Here is a 17,500-nt window from a genome sequence, read left to right on the forward strand (position 1 = left end):
TAGTTGATTGGATACGAATCGTTTCATGGTTAAGCGAGTGAAAATTTCACTATTCCAATCTTCAGTCCAAATATTCTGATAAATTTGAAAGTGTCTCTAAAAAAATTCACGGTAATTCTTGGCCATGCGACACCAAAAATCAACGATAAGAAAGGCACTTACGAATTCATCGGCCAGTGAGTTCAGGCATCTCACCCCAAAGTGTGCCATAAATATCGCCATCCGTTTAGAGAAAAATTTATAGTTTAGAATCAGTAGTTCTTTGACTGCTATTTCTAAATTTTCAGTATGTTGGAGAAGCAACTCAATGCTAATCCCTGTATATTTATGATGATAAATGGTTTTACCGATAAAGGTTTTTTCATACTGAACTACTTGGCAAAATTGTTAATTGTTAATTCTATTATTAATTGACGATTCCCTGCCCTTATTCTTGTATATATATATATATATATATATATATATATATATATATATATATATATATATATATGACGGTCTTGGAGGTAGTGGTGATGCTGGCGGTGTGATTATGACAACTTAACGATTGTCCTAGACTATATATATAAATTTCTCTACTTTCATAATATCGAGGTCTTGTTCTTTTATTGTCATTTTATTATTATTAATTAATATATGTATATATATATAATGAGAATTTACGAAAAACACAAAAGAAGAAGATGGGTGTATAAACAACAAACAGATGTATTAGTTTAATGCTTGGGAAGTAAGAAAGTCTTTTACACTTCGAGCCTATGCTCTTCAACTTTCTCTCTCACTCCACTCTCTTTCTTTCTGTTTTACTTCCTCTCTGAAACATTTAGAAGCACAAAACGTACGCTGTCACCTCTGATGTCTCTTTCACTCTCTCTCTTTCTCTCACTCTCTCTCTTTCTCTCACTCTCTCACTTTCTCTTTCTTTCGCTCTCACACTATCTCACTCCCTCTCTCTTTCTCTCTTACTTCCTCTCTCTCTTCCTCTCTTGCTTTGCCACTTCAAAGAAGTGTGACGCACACAACAGGTACGCACAAAAACAAAAAGTTAGTGTATTATATTATTGATAATAACTGCATTTACCAAAGCATGACTGTCACTAGCAAGTGAGTATGACCTGGTCGCATGTATTGTGCATTCAGTATCTGTTTTAGGGGTCTAACTATTTTAGTCACAAGCAGAGAGAGAGAGACACCCATTTGATTCTCCTGTTCCTTGACCCTGCAGAACATTGAGGATGTGATAAATGGACAAAGAAAGGGATGCAATAACATTATACTGGATTTAGGATCAAAGCATAACATGTAGAGTTGGCTATTTTACATTATACAAATAATTGCCTTCAAGAGAGATTCATAAATTACATGCCTTATTGGGGTGTATGTGTGTTTATTGTATTATTTCCAAGTCAGCTCTGATCGAGGAAGTATAGGATGAAAGGCATTTCATCCTTTATTCATGCACATCTAGTACCACACTAGATATACAAGGTGCTAATGTGTGATCTGAGGGAATTTGGCTGCTATTTCAAGCAAGTTGGTCAATGGATTGGGTTTTATGTTAGTCCAGTATATTAGGCAATGTGACTGTTAGTGTTCAAGTCATATTGGAATTTCAAGTTGAAACACTTAGATTTTCCATAAAATATTTCTGTGTCCTTAACAATAAAATGCTATAATTAGCTTTATAGTGAAATATTTTAGTATGCATTTTAATAGAATACAATAGTATAATTTTTAATTAAATACAGTATTGTGACTTTTAATGATGTACTGTAATGTACATTTTAATGTACATTACAGAAGCATAATATTTATAATGAAAGAGTATAATGTATATTTTATTAAAATATGACAATATGATTTTTAATGAAGTACTTAATGTTATGTAGCTTTTAACGAAATAATGATGCTGCATTCAAGCAAATTGCTTAAGAACCATAATATTATGAAAAGCGATACAGTTTGAAATGATGTAGTGTAGGTGGTGATTCAACCTACACTGGCTAACTACTGTTGTCATGACGACTGTAAATACCAAACTTTGGTCTGATAAGAAACGGTTGAAGGTAGTACAACGTTTAAGCATGGCATACTGGGCTGTTGCCCACTGGCCTCTCAGGTCTAAGGGCCCAGTTCTAAACTATGTTTGATGTGGCCTGCTGTCAATAGGTAAATACTACAGTCCCAGTGTCTTGATTTGCACAGGGGTCCATAATGCTACTAAGTCGCCCTGGTTCATATTCACTATTATTTAAACTTAAATTTACAAAAATCAAATCAAAAGTGAAACTACATTAATAGTATTAGTAATTCTTGATTATTAAGAATTATTAATAATAGTAATAATATTAATACTTCTTGAGAGATATTTCAGTTTCTTGTTTATTCTTTTGATCTCCTCTTTAGTTATTAACTACTATCGTACTGTGTGACCCTGTCTTCAAGATAAGAGCTCTCAGCGAATGTATTAGATCAAAGTAAGGGTGGATTAGTCTAAGAAAGTTTTTAATTACATCTATTGGTGTTTAACTTCAAAATTCTTTCAAACGAAGATGTGGATGGTGTAACTTATTCACTCTCTGTCGCTTTCACTCATCTTTTCGCGAAGAATTTGTTGAATCTTTAGTAATGATACACACTGCGATAAGCACTTTAGTATAATGTGTTTATTAAGACTGTATAGGTCGTATTATAAACTTCATATAACCTAGTAGCATTTCAGTCATATCTCATGAGAAAAACCGATATTTATGTTAGAAGTGAATATTTCAATGATATCTAGTGGTGAGCAAGTATTATCATTTTGGCCAAGAATATAGTTTAGTGAAATTTCATTTATCAGTTAAAACTAATTTACTTCACTTACACACGTGATACACCTGGGAAAATGCATGAATATTGCAATATCCCATGTATCATGCTTAGAAATATTGATATTGATAATTTGTAGTGTTGCAGAGAAAAGCAATATTTTTCATAAAATTCTCAATGAAAACCATATCAGCTTGCTTGTAAAATACACCTTTGTAAATTTTATGTACCTTTTCTTATTGATGCTGTGTAATATTTCTTATTATTTCTTTTATTCATTTATCTATTTATTTATTTATTTATTTATTTATTTATTTAAGCTTCAATTCTTATTTGCACTCGGATCCATCTTACCGGGAACTCAACTTCTCTGCAGAAAACCAAAAAACGTAATTCACATTGTTTTTATTTTCCTTCCCCCCCCCCCCACTCTTCTCTGCCACCAATATTAATGGCTTTGTTGCTAGGCAACTATGCTACCGATTATTCCAAAGAGAAAATAAACTATCTGTCAAGTAGTGGTGAGTTGATATATTAACTTTTATATTTTGTGAATAGTTGAACAAAAGCGGCAGTGGTTGGCAATTTCCAGCTGGACGACCATTGGTTCATTTCTAACAGGAGAGAGTGATAGGTGTAAATGCAAATATTGTAAGACTACCCGTTGAAAATAGCAGAAACACTTGGTCATTTGGTTGTCCTGAGGAATAAGCATATCCACATCTATCTATCTACCTACCGACCTACCTACCTACTCACATACCTAACTATCTTTACACACACACACACACACACACACACACACACACAAGTTCAGATATGTATATAATGGGCTTTCACAACTTCCCATCAAATTCTCCCATACAATATTGAACCATGTGATACATTCTGATTTGACTGGCACTCCATCAGTTACAAAAACAAGGATTCCAGTTGATCCAATCAATGGAACAGCCTTCTCGTGAAATTAATGTGTAAATGGCTGAATAATCCACAGACATACATAACCACAGGGAGATTAAGCATGACACAGAGTGTGACAAGGTTGGCTCTTTTGAATTACAGGTAGAACTAATTTTTGCTAGATAAGAGAACTGGAGCAATGTGAAATAAAGTGCCTTGCTCAAGGACACAATGCCCTGCCAAATATTGAACTCATGACCTAATGATCATGAGCCAAGTACCATAACTACTAAACCATGTGCCATCATTAGATTCTGATTAACCCTTTCGTTACTGTATTTCTTTTGAGATGGTCTGTGTTTCTTTTAATTATTTTAGGTATAACAAAGAATTTAGTAAAATAACTTCGTTAGCATTAAGATAGTGTTAGGAACATAAACTGTGACTAAGGTTTGGTGGAAGATTTTGATTCAGAAGTTTTGAGAACAAGACATTTATACTGCAGAGCTAGAGGTGTTTTCAGTCAGGTTGGTATCGAAATGGTTAAGAAAGGCAGTAGAGACAATCCTTGAATTTGAATAAATTTAGTCTAATTCAGAATAAATTATTGTGGAGAGTATTTGATGTTGGGCAGTACAGTGCCAATATATTTATCTTGCTTGAAATTGTAAACTCATTTCCTTCATTAATAAATTGAAATTGAAACAACAACATTTTCCGAAAGTTAAACAGAATAAAAAAAGTAAAGAATAAAATAACTGCTGCTTTCAATTGGAAATAAAATGAATTCATAAACTTCAAATGTAAACAAACTATATTTGTTACAAAAAATGAATGTAGCTATAAATCCACTAACTTCTATAAATTTCTAATTTAGTACTTTTATTTTAAATCCAAAAAATAAATTGCAGTTTCCAAGCCTCTGATATTCAAAACATCAAAATCTGAAGCTTGTTTTAAAAACGGATATAATAATAAAGTCAGAAGGTTGTTTTAAAACATTCTCTTGCATAATTGTTACTATTTATATGCATGTTGCATTACAAATAACTATAGTTGTCAATGATTGAAAGAAATTCAGTTACTATTACACTATAACAACATGTATGTGGACACTAACTAAGGTGCAAGCATGGCTGCATGGTATGAAATTTGTTTCCCAACTACATGGTTTTATGTAGCATGTTGGCCAAGTGTTTTCTGCTATAGCTCTAGACTCACCAAAGCTTTGTAAGTGGATTTCAAAAACAAAAACTGAAAGAAGCATGTATATATATATATATATATATATATATATATATATATATATATATATATATATATATATATATATACATATATACACACACACATATATATACATAAATATGCATATATATATCTAGGGTGGGTAAAATTCCCGAGATCCATGGATGAGTTCTCTTCAGTGGTCTTTGCCCCTCATCATCGCTGCCGTGTGCTGTGTCTCTCAGAGACCAGTGTCTGTCCCTAGGGCATCAACATATGTCGTCCTTGGTCTCCTTCTTCTAGTGTGTCCTTGTGTTATGTATGTATATATGTATCTATCTATCTATTTACGTGTGTGTGTGTTTGTGTGTGTGTGTGTGTGTGTATGTGTGCGTGAGTGTGTGTGCATGCACAGATTTGCATATATTCATGTTCCACCACTGCTTGACAACCAGTGTTGGTTTGTTTACATCCCTGTAACTTAGTGTTCAATAAAAGCAACAGATAGAATAAAAACCAGACTGAAAAACAATAAAAGTACTTGGGTCGATTTATTTAACTAAACCCTATAAAGCAATGCTCCACTATGGCCACAATCCAATGACAAACAAGTAAAAGATAAAAAAGTTCATTTTATATCTTTTTATGAAATTCTACATTACACTTCAAACTACATGTTTTTAATATGATATTAAAAGCTCTTAAGATTTGTGATATTTTAAGATCCAGTAATGTACGAAGAAAACAAAGCAAAAACAATTTATAAAAAAACAAACAAGCATTTCTAATTTTGGTTTGTAATCATTAATGTTGATATTTCTGACCTTCATTAGTTTAAAGAATAGACAGAAATGCTGAAAAGGAAATTAATCAGAAAAACAAACAATATAAAAAAAAGTGTCTGTTGATTCTTCAGTGGATGGATGGTTGAATGAATAAATGAATGAACGAATGGATAGATGGGTTCTTGGATATTATTGGTGCAAAATATCAAGATGATCAAATATGCTTGCTTATATGAAGTTTACTGAGAGTTTGATGTGTACATCTCATTTTCCTTGTATTCACAGAACAGACAAATTTCCAAATTTTGAAACTGAAGCTATTGTTGATTTCGACTTCGCTGCAGCTGCACTTGGAAGTCCCTCTTCAGAGTTCATCATTAAGTTCCAGAATGATGGTATCATTCCAGCTGAATGGTAAGTTAAGTTCAAACACGGACATGCAACATAAAACAAAAGAAGAAGCACAAACTGTTGGCTTACCGACAGATAAACATCATCTGTATGGAAACGTGTATAGATAAAACTATGCATATACATGCATGAACATATATACACATGTGTGTGTGTATGTGTATATATATATATATATATATATATATATATATATATATATATATATATATATACAGATAAATATAGAATGTAGTTAATATACACAGTAATAATATTCTACCTAAGGTATTAAATTATTTTTGTCCATAAAGAAGAAATACCAACAAATACTATATATATATACATATACACATACATACATATATACACACATATATATATGTGTATGTATATATATATATATATATATATATATATATATATATATATATATATATATAGTAGAGAAATTTGAAAAGACAACACAAAACCGGTTATTTCTCAAAATACAATGTTTATATACCAAAAAGATTTTATAACATTTTTTCTGACATAATTTAAATATATACTTTAACCATGTAACACAAGCCTTCTGTAGTTTTTTCACTCTTATTATCTTTTATACATCCAACCACGTGCTTTCACAAACCAACTTTCTCACCTATATATATATATATATATATATATACACACACATACATGCATTACCTGGGGTGTCAGTAGACATCACAGAACTAGTTGACAAATGACAGTGTTGGGATTACCATAAATTCATTCCATGCCATCAGCATGGAAAATGGATGTTAAATGATGATGATGATGAAGACTGATATTGCTTGTGCCAATATGTATTTTTGATTAGTCATAAGTTATTTCGCTCTAGATTTATCCCTTCTAACATTTTAATGATTTTTTTCTATGGATTCTCAGATGATTTTGCATAATCAAAAAAACCCTATTGCTCTTTAGTACCCAAGACTAAAGAAACAGCAATCTGTACAATATTCAAACTCGTGTCCTGCTTCCTTACAATTCATAATGTGACGGTTGTTGTAATATTGTGGAGGAGAGATAAAACTTGGAAAAGCACTACTTGATTTCAGAAGATGGAAAAATGTATTGCAACTGATCATCATTTAACGTCCGTTTTCCATGCTGGTATGGGCTGGACAGTTTGACAAGAGCTGACCAGCTGAAGGGCTGTTTATGTTCCATGTCTGTTTATACATGGTTTCTATGGCTAGATGCCCTTCCTAATACCAACCACTTTATGGAGTGTACTGGGTGCTTTTATGCAACACCAGCATGAGTGCTTTTTCACCTGCTATTGTTCTGATTATTGTTCTGATTATCAATCAGTGATTGATTTTATCAATTACTGATTGACAAAACCATAATTATAACTGAAACAGTAGTATGAGACAGAGAGGTCTGAGCATGCATAGAAATTTTCTGCTTATGTTACCTACATGTGGATTTTGGAAACACTGACAATGAGTAAGTAAGGTAACACCAACAATGCATTAAATATTTGATGAGTAAATGGCAGATAATCCTGCAGATACAGACAAGAAAAAAAAACAAAATAAAAAGAGATATAAAAATCACCTAGTTTCTAGTAAAGGAACAATATTTGAATAGGGGTCTCTTCTCCTCTTTCAGTTTCCTATTTCTTTATTGCCCACAAGGGGCTAAACATAGAGGGGACAAACAAGGACAGACAAAGGGATTAAGTCGATTACATTGACCCAGTGCATAACTGGTACTTAATTTATCGACCCCGAAAGGATGAAAGGCAATGTCGACCTCGGCGGAGTTTGAACTCAGAACGTAAAGGCAAATGAAATACCTCTAAGCATTTCGTCCGGCACACTAACCACTCTGCCAGCTCACCGCCTTATTCAGTTTCTGCTTGGATGTAACACCATTAGACAACATGTTAAACTAAACTGGAATCAGATAAAAATGCTGAAGGATGACTCACTGCCTGCTTAATGAATCTGCTCATTATTGCTGTTACTTTGCTCATCGCTAACATTTTTATGATCCACATGCTGGAAACATTATTAGAAGACCGCCTTGGAAGCTTAGACCACTCTTGTTTTTACACTATGGATTATGTTATGATTTTTTCAATTAGCAATTGATATTTACAGCCATATGATTGTTTGAAATAATCCCCCCCCCCCAATACCACTACCACCACCATAGGAGCATGGGGCTATGACCTTGTGCTGTTGATGACAAACAGCTAAAAATAGTGCTACAGACAGTACAAGGGGTTAGTAGAAAGTTGGTATGAGATTCTGATAAAACTGCATCAAGACAACTCTGAAAAAACGATAATAAATTACAAAGACTAATTAATTTTAGCTTTTTCACTATTTTGTGGTTTCTCTTTCCTCTTCACTACTGTCTGTTATTTCAGATTCTGTTTTGCATCAAGATAAGAGAAGTAGTCCAGACTCAGACTTACGAATACTTAGCGATCAACAAACTAGACGCAAGAGAACAAGCATACAAATGAGAGAAAAAAAAAATCAGGAAAAATATTATTGACTCGTTAGATCTACACTTAAAACAGCCAAATGTAGAAGTAGGCATCAGTGGTCTAACAATAGTAATAAGTTTACTTATAATTCTCTGACCTGGACACTAAATAAATGAACAAGGGAACCAGATAGAAAAATAAGAAAACTAATGACATTTAGATTACACTACTGAAAATATGACATTGACTGATTACATGTACCTGGAATGTAAAAAGGTAAAGAGCAACATGTAAGTTAAACAATATATCAAAACATCTACTTAGAAGTAGAAAAAATCTGGTAAAGAAATATGTAAAATAGTAATGGCTATAAAACATTAACAAAACTGTTTTCTGACTCTAAAGAAGCCAATGAATATAAAACAGTGGCTGAAATAACAGAAAAATGTGAATGAAAAAGAGCAATAATAAAAACTAACTGTGATATAGCCAGAAACTAAAAGTAGAGCTGATAAAATTGACAGGAAAGGAAGAAACAATGAAACTAGCAACAGTAGTTGAGAACTTCGATTCTTGACTTCAAGACTTCCTGTCAGAAAACCAAAATTCCTACACTTGAATGGAATGTAGAATATGTGAAGTTTGGGAAATAAAAATTACCAAATTTGCTTCCACTTCCCAGTTTTAGTTGAAAAGAAATATGTCTACAGATATTTCATACAGTATACATTTTCCTGTGTATATGTACTGGGAAGTCCCAAAAAATCATTGACAGGAGAATATCATCAAATTTACTCAAAACTGTTTGACTGAATATTCTCTTCTTTTTCTTTCCTTTTTTTCTCTCCTTTTTTTCTGTCTTTTTCTTTTTGCCAGTTATAAAATTGAAACTTAGAGACTGATGATGTCATTCCATTAATGTATGGATGTGGGTTGCTCTCATTCATACTTTAGATCAGAATTTCTATAATTTTGAATTCTTATCACTTTTTATTTTGAACTGAACAAAAACAGGCTCGTTGTTGAAATATTATTATTATCAGCAAAGGTGGCAACTAGGGCAAAATGCTGAGCAGTATTCCATCTGTCTTCATGTTCTGGGTTTAAATTCTGCAGAGGTCAGCTTTGTCTTTCATCCTTTTGGAGTCGATAAATTAAGAACCAGTGAAGCACTGGGGTCGATGTAATCAACAAGTCCCCTCCCCAAAAATTTCAGGCCTTGTGCCTTTATTAGAAAGGATTATTATTATTATTATTATTATTATTATTATTATTATTATTATTATTATTATTATTTGACATTTGAGTGTCTCTGGCAAATTTCAACTATATCAACTCCTAGACCTCTGTGTTGCTAAGTTATGTGTGGCATTGTTTGCCCTTGTTTTTTTTTCGTTTTGCTGTTGGTCGTGGAATACAAATCCTTCTCACTACTGCATCAGTTTGTGTTGCTATTTCATTTGGTTGCAGTCTTTTGTTCTATCAGTGTTTGTATTGTGTAATGTGTGTTCTCTTGAGAATCCAACCTGCAGAGTACATGTTGTGGGGGGGGGGGGTTATTTTATTTGATATCTTATTTGATATTTTACTGTCTTGTGTTTGTGGATTGTTTTATCTGGGTTGTGCTATTGAATTGATAGTGTCTTGCATAAGATATGGGCTGTTTCTAGCAGGGTTATTTTTTGGATAGTGTGTAGTGTTGACGGTCAATTTATGTATGTTTTCTGTTCACCAGTTAGCAAGCATGGAAGTTCACGTTTCCAACACAAATTTTCTATCATAAAACACAGACTAAACACTTCACCTTTTTTTTTTTTTTTGTCTTCCTATGCCAGGAAAGGAAGGAACATTGCAAGTGAAAGATGTCACCCATTTGAAATAACCTAATGCTTTTCATTAAAAATATCATTTCATCAGTGTCGATAGTTCATCATTAAATAATAAATAATCCAAATTCTTATTTTTAGGGACTTCCTTTTTCCTGATGACCTGACCATGGAATTGGAGCCCTGGGCTGATACAGGACCAGCTAATGATGAAGAATCTTGTCTGGTTAGTTGTTGAATCTGTGAATTTATGCATTTATGTCTACCTCTGTATGTATGTACGTGTGTCTGTGTGTATGTATGCATTTCTGTGAGAATATAATTTCTTTTTCCCTGATTACAGTTTTGTATATTCTGTATTTGATTACATGATATATTTTGATGTTGCTTAAATACAGAGCTCGTTTTCAATATCAAACTCCTCCTCCTCCCCCTCCTAATGATGATAGACAAATTTGATAGACATATACTGAAATAAGTCTGTCATAGATGTGTCTAATGATGATAGACAGATACTGAAATAAGTCCTTCATAGATGTGTCTTTGTATTTGAGTTTGTCTCCCACCATCACTTGACAACCAGTATTGGTTTGTTTACATCTATGTAACTTTGTGATTTGGCAAAAAGAGACTAATAGAATAAATACCAAACTTTCAATAAATATAAGGGTAGATTCGTTTGACTAAACCCATCAAGTCGGTGCTCCAGCATGGCTGCAGTCAAATAACTGTTTCAAGTAAAAGATAAAAGATGTGTGTTAGTGTTCACATGTACCCACACATTAACACACACACAAACACACACACACACACATTGCAAAGACGGCTTCCTTAAACCTGTGTTGTTTTTCATATTAGCATGTGTAGTGAGGCCTTTTGTTATAAAGTTTTTCTAATTAGAAGTCAATATTTACAGCTATATATCTTAAAATAGAGGCAAGATTCCAGGATGTCTCTTTTAAAATCTAGTTTTGCCAGTTCACATTAGTTTTTCCTGAAGCTGCACAATACCAATATACTCAAGAATCAACTTTATCCCATTCACGGAGGTGTAAACACCAAAGAAAAGGCTGGTGTTTTTACTATTACAACGAGTCATACATATCATCTGACAAATGGAATTAAATAATCTTTGTTCAGTTGATCTGGTGACGTTTCTCAGTTAATGTTATTATTTCTTGTTGTCTCACTAGGTTTGCCACATTCTAATATAAGCTGTAAAAATGATTCTATTATAACAAAAGAATTGGAAAGAGCATGCAATTACATTGCTGCTCAATCTAACGTATAGTTGTTATTCTATAAAACATACACTTAAAACATTATTGTATACAAAGGGGATAAGTAATACATCAATGAATGTAAATTCAATGTATTGCCTATGGTGGGAAAAGGAAAATTATTAACATTTTGAGCATTGTCTCTTTTTCAAAATAAAGAAAAGAGACAAGAAAGAAAGAAAGAGTGCTGTTACTAAGGAGTCATGGTAATAATGGGCAAAGAGAATGAATAAGTATGTGGTTTAATTAGTTGTGAGCCGAGAAAGATGGTGACCAGAAATGTTGGATACACATAGAAAAGAAGAGAAAGCAACAGCAGAGATTGTGCTCATATGTGGACACTAAGTATGTATGTGTTGACATTAGATATGGATTGTGAGCACAAAAGTGTGTATATGTGGATACAAAAATACTAATTATATGTAGGATGAGTGCAGCGATTGAGTAGTGGGGCTGTGTATGTCTAGCTATCTTTTTAATGCTGGAGTATTAAAAAGATAGCTAGAGATAATTGTGCTGTGAGTAGGAAATAATGATACATATTAACAATTAATTTAATATCATTTTTGTTATATCAGCAGTTAAGGAAATCAATATGTTTCAGTATTATTAAGGCTTCATCAGCAAAGCATGACTTTCAACAAGTTTATTGAAGTTGTTAAAAGAACGATAAAGTGAGTGTATATTTTTTGGCATAAACAAGCAGAATCGATTTCAGAATAACCAAACGACAGCATCCATGTAGAATACTGATAGCTAGGTTAATGTTAGCCTAATTAATGTATGAGTATTAATAAACATTTCTTGAATATATTTTGGTGATTGGATCAGAAATCATAAAACAGACCTTGCTGAATTTTATTGGAGTTGATAATAAAGATTATTAGTTACAAGTATTGTGACAGATATGTTACTTATATTAACATATATTTAATCTTCATTATAAGAACATATTCAATAATTCAGCGTAAATTACATATATTAATGAGATAGAAGTAAGCATTGTATTTTATCATTAGAAACCTGATAGATTTCAAGGATTTTGATGAATTTTCTTTGGTTTTGGGGTGATTAATTATTAATAATCTAAGTATGTATACACACAGACACACACACAAACATAAAAATTCATAAATGCATATGCATATGTATGTATGTGTATATGTAAATATGTATGTTTTTATATATATATATATATATATATATATATATATATATATATGAGGGGTGGAGCTGAGAAGTTACTAGCTTTAAGGGTATCATGAAAGACCTGGCTAGAGGCCAAACATTTGAGTTCTTTTACAGGGCTTAGGAAATTGAAGGACAGGTGCAATAAGTGTATGAATCTGAGAGGGGAATATGTTGAATAAAATCATAATTAACTGATCCTCCAGTATTTTCTTTTGCCCAAATCTAGGAACTTTTCAGCACTGCACCTCACATGTGCATGCATGCATACGAGGTTTGAACCAGTTTGAACTGGTTTGGATCTGTTTGAACTGGTATGAACCAGTTTGAACTGGTTTGGACCGGTTAGTATTAGGGTTTGATGTTTTATGAAGATGTCTGATGAAGATGTGATGAAGATATGGTGATTTTTTATGAAGTTGTTTGCTAAAAATGTTAGATGAAAATGTTTGATGAAGATGTTTGTGGAAAATGTTTGATGAAAATGTTGATGGATGTGACTGGTCTGACACGGTTTAAACTGGTCTGCAAGTTCTTCTTAAGATTTAAAGGATGATGAACAAAATAAGATGCTTTCCTGCACAACCTTGCTACCAAGTAGGTGGCCAGTCAAAATTTATTGTAAATTAAAAAAAAGAAAAAGAAGAACATACAAGTCTACATACATGCATGCATATATGCAAGCAATTTACACCGGCAATGTGAGATGTTGAATTGAGATAACAAGAGAACCTAAAATGATGGAATTCTATTGATTGAAATCAAAAAAAGACATACATCTAAATTAGTAAATGTTATTTGTAATTGTTTTCCTAAAAATCATGTTATTGTATGGCATTATGCTATTACCTTTAAATAATCATGCTTCAAGCTGGAGAGGCCCATTAATCAGTCAATCAACCAGCTAGAGATACCAGCCAACACTTCTCTCTTTCCCTCCTACTTTATCTCTGTGTGTTTCTGGAAGAAATTAGCTGAGGTAAGATCTGATGATAGATGGGTTTAGATGCCAAAGACATGCTGTATTTATGATGGCACTCATATTTCTCTATCAGGAGCTGAGAGCCAAAGTAAAGCATGATGAGAGTATTTGAATAGTAGAAACAGTTAGGTATTAGTCCTACACTCCTATAGTCTGAGTTCAAATCCTCTCATAATCAAGTTGATGTTTCATCATTGACAATTAGATAAAATGCTATTGTTAATTTATGTTGTTTAGCCATGTAAGTCCTGAAAAGTCCATGTAAGTCCTGAAAAGTCCATGTAAGTCCTGAAAAGTCCATGTAAGTCCTGAAAAGTCCATGTAAGTCCATGTAGATCCTGATAAGTCCATGTAAGTACTTGTAAGGTGTCACAGCCATGACCAACGAATATGTTTTTTATACATCTAGGACAACATTGTCTAATATATTCTTCAATTCTAAGAGAAATCAAAGTGGAATTTTAAAGTCATGTGGCTGCTGTTTGTAGCATCCTTATCTAACTCATATAAAAATGAAATATTGTATAGCTCAAACTCACTGCTGACAGGGCAGACTAGTCATCAAAGGCATTCCATCCTTGACCATCCAGTCGTTTTTGCTATAACTAAAATTACATTTACAAAATATGTTCTTCCTTCATTTCTAAGGCAGACAGGATGCAATTCAAGGAACATCTGGTTACTATTTGCAGCTAGTCAATCAACCTCATTGAGATACTTCTGCTGACTTGAAAATCTACTAATTCTTGTCATTGATTAGTCCCAGGTTGGCCCTGATGTACAAACTTACAATCAAATATCCCATTCATCCTATTGTTTTCTTTTTATGTTTGGGCCTAATTTATGATTGAAGACATTCCAACTTTGACTTATTTGTTGTTTCTGCTCATAATTTAAATATAGCCAATCAAAGACTACATTAGTTAATGTGCACTTCCTTTCTGAAGATGTAAAATATGATTTCAAAGGGATCTAGAAGCAATTTCTAGCAATTCATGCATCTATGTAGAAGATACCACTTTAGCACATTATTTATCATCATCATCATCATCGTTTAACGTCCGCTTTCCATGCTAGCATGGGTTGGACGATTTGACTGAGGACTGGTGAATCAGGCTCCAATCTGATTTGGCAGAGTTTCTACAGATGGATGCCCTTCCTAACGCCAACCACTCTGAGAGTGTAGTGGGTGCTTACCGGCACGAAGGCCAGTCAGGCGATACTGGCAACGTCCACACTCAAAATAGTGTATTTTATGTGCCACCTGCATGGGAGCCAGTCCAGTGGCACTGGCAACAATCTTGCTTGAATGTCCTTACACGTGTCACCGGCCATCACGACTTTATTTGTTTTCGTTAAACTGAAGGTTAATTTCATTTGCATGTAAGTGTAATCTCACTGAAAAATGAAAGGTGCTTGTTTCATTGCTCTTTGGGAAATAATATAGCAAAAGAAACCAAAATCTTCCTGACAGAATTAGAACTCAGAACTAAATCGGTTGAAAAATGTTAACCATCAACAGAAGACATTTTCAAGTAGCTATATATCTCGTAACTAATCAACTCTGAGTAGATATAAAATCAAACCAAATCTTGAAGAATGTAAGACAATATTTTAGCTACAATATTTTTAGAATATACAGCAACTATTTAGATGTTCCTGGGAGAACTCGATACAGAAAGTATATTATATTAGCCCTGGAAGCTGTTTTCTCTAAAAGCATGTAATTTATGACAAGTAAAACAAAATTTCAAAATTGGTAAATGGATATGCCATTTTGTAAGAGCATCATTTATTCACAAAGCTATTACCACCTGAAAGTTTGACATTCAACTATGAGATGGGAAACTGACAGCTAGTGCCTATATCATGGCGGAAGCAAAAGTCTTTTAGCAGCTAAAAGTCTCCAGGTATTGTTCACACTTTATAAAGTTTTCACTAGATCTGTGACAATCTAATAATGGCTTAAGAGGTCTGAAACAAATGGTCCTGGCAACTTTAGATGAAATATCGTAATGCTGTCATTGTTTCATGTCTCTTTAGCTTGTTTGTAATGTAATTTTAAACGTGTAAATCCCATCAGTTCTATCGCTGAAGGTGGTCGATCTACTTGGGTGTTGCTTTACACACATGACTACATAAATATAAACCATATCCACTTCTAGCAAATATGACTTGATAGCATGCTCCATGATATTGGTTTCAAATGTTAGCACAGGGCCAGCGAGTTTGGGTGAAAGGGTAAATTGATTACATCGACCCAAGTGCAAAACTGGTACTTATTTTACCAAGCCCAAAAGAATGAAAGGCAAAGTCGGACCTTGGCGGTATTTCAACTCAGAAAGTAGGTGGATGAAATGACACCAAATCCGCTCACATGGCTTTGATCAGTCTGAGGCTGTAGTAGAAGACACTCGTCCAAGGTCCCACAGAGTAGGACTGAACCCAGAACCATGTGGTTGGGTAGCAAACTTCTTGCTACACTGCCACACCTGTATGATATATATATTTGTATATACTAGGTTTTGGGTTATACATCTGTATGCAGATGCAGGACTTTGGGGTTAGGATGTTGGACTCATGATCATGAGATTGTGGTTTTGATTTTTGGACCAGGCAAAGCATTGTGTTCTTGAACAAGACACTTCATTTCATATTGTTCCAGTCCTCTTAACAAGTAAAAATGAGTATACTTTTGACGAACCAGTGTCCTGTCCAAGGGAGAGTATATACACCAGAGAATCAAGGAGACCAGCCCTATGAATCTATAAAACTTTGGAAGGAGCTTTGTCCATCTTTTATGCATCATTCTAACCATACCAAGGGTACCATCATACCTATCTCCACTGCTACAAACTTAGGAGAAAGATCAATATTTTAGGAACAGCTGATGCTAAGTCTTAAGCAATGAAGGTCATTGTTTAGTGCAGTAAAATACGGAAGCACTAGAAAAAGAAGACAACAATTTTTTAATATCTTAACCTTAGTCTGTTCCAATGTTTCATTACCAGTATTGTTAATCTACTGACATGATAATCTACTTAGCATTCATAACTGCCAGCAAAGAATTGCTGTAGTAGTTTGAACAATGTTTTAGCAATATCAGAAAACTGAATCCTCCCCAACTTAATTATTGATTTTAAATTTTGGCACAAGGCCAGCAATTTTAGGGATGGGGATAAGTTGGTTACATTAACCCCAGTGTTCAACTGGTACTTATTTTATTGACTCCAAAAGGACAAAAAGCAAAGTTAACCTTGGAGGTATTTGAATGCAGAATGTTAGGACACAAGAAATGCCACTAAGCATTTTTTTAAAGCATTTTCTGCCGGCTCACTGCCTTGTCCTCAGCTTAATCATTGGTACAATATTGTACGCTGTATTTTATAATCTTCTGATTTGGCTGTATTCTGAAAATGCTGATAACAAGGAGAAGGGTGACTCACTGCAGTGCTTGTCTAGGGTCCTAAATACCCTGGCACTGGCCATGAATTTAGAAATTGATTGGATAACAAAATGTCTTACTCTGATATCTAACTCTGTTGTTCAGTTCCCTGAACATTACATGGCAGAGTGAGCCACTTCATCTTTGAACAAACTGATGCTCAACATAATAACTATAGTGAAAAATAACC

General features: G+C 33.6%; 1 protein-coding gene across 7 annotated transcripts in view; it reads left to right on the forward strand.

Annotated features, from left to right (window-relative positions):
- The window catches only part of LOC106867322 (cilia- and flagella-associated protein 65), a 1,093,663-nt gene that overhangs the window by 768,049 nt on the left and 308,114 nt on the right, over positions 1-17,500 (forward strand). For all 7 annotated transcript variants that reach the window (XR_016243317.1, XM_089358289.1, XM_089358292.1 and 4 more), the window contains 3 exons: positions 3,132-3,200; positions 6,012-6,140; positions 10,557-10,641. Coding sequence is in view for 6 of the 7 variants with exons in the window: in XM_089358289.1 (XP_089214415.1) it covers positions 3,132-3,200; positions 6,012-6,140; positions 10,557-10,641 (283 nt within the window). In the remaining variant the exon portion in view is untranslated. The remainder of the gene's footprint in view (positions 1-3,131; positions 3,201-6,011; positions 6,141-10,556; positions 10,642-17,500) is intronic.

This window comes from Octopus bimaculoides, chromosome 10 (genome assembly GCF_046866305.1).
Source record: "Octopus bimaculoides isolate indiv1 chromosome 10, ASM4686630v1, whole genome shotgun sequence".
Lineage (NCBI taxonomy): Eukaryota > Metazoa > Mollusca > Cephalopoda > Octopoda > Octopodidae > Octopus > Octopus bimaculoides.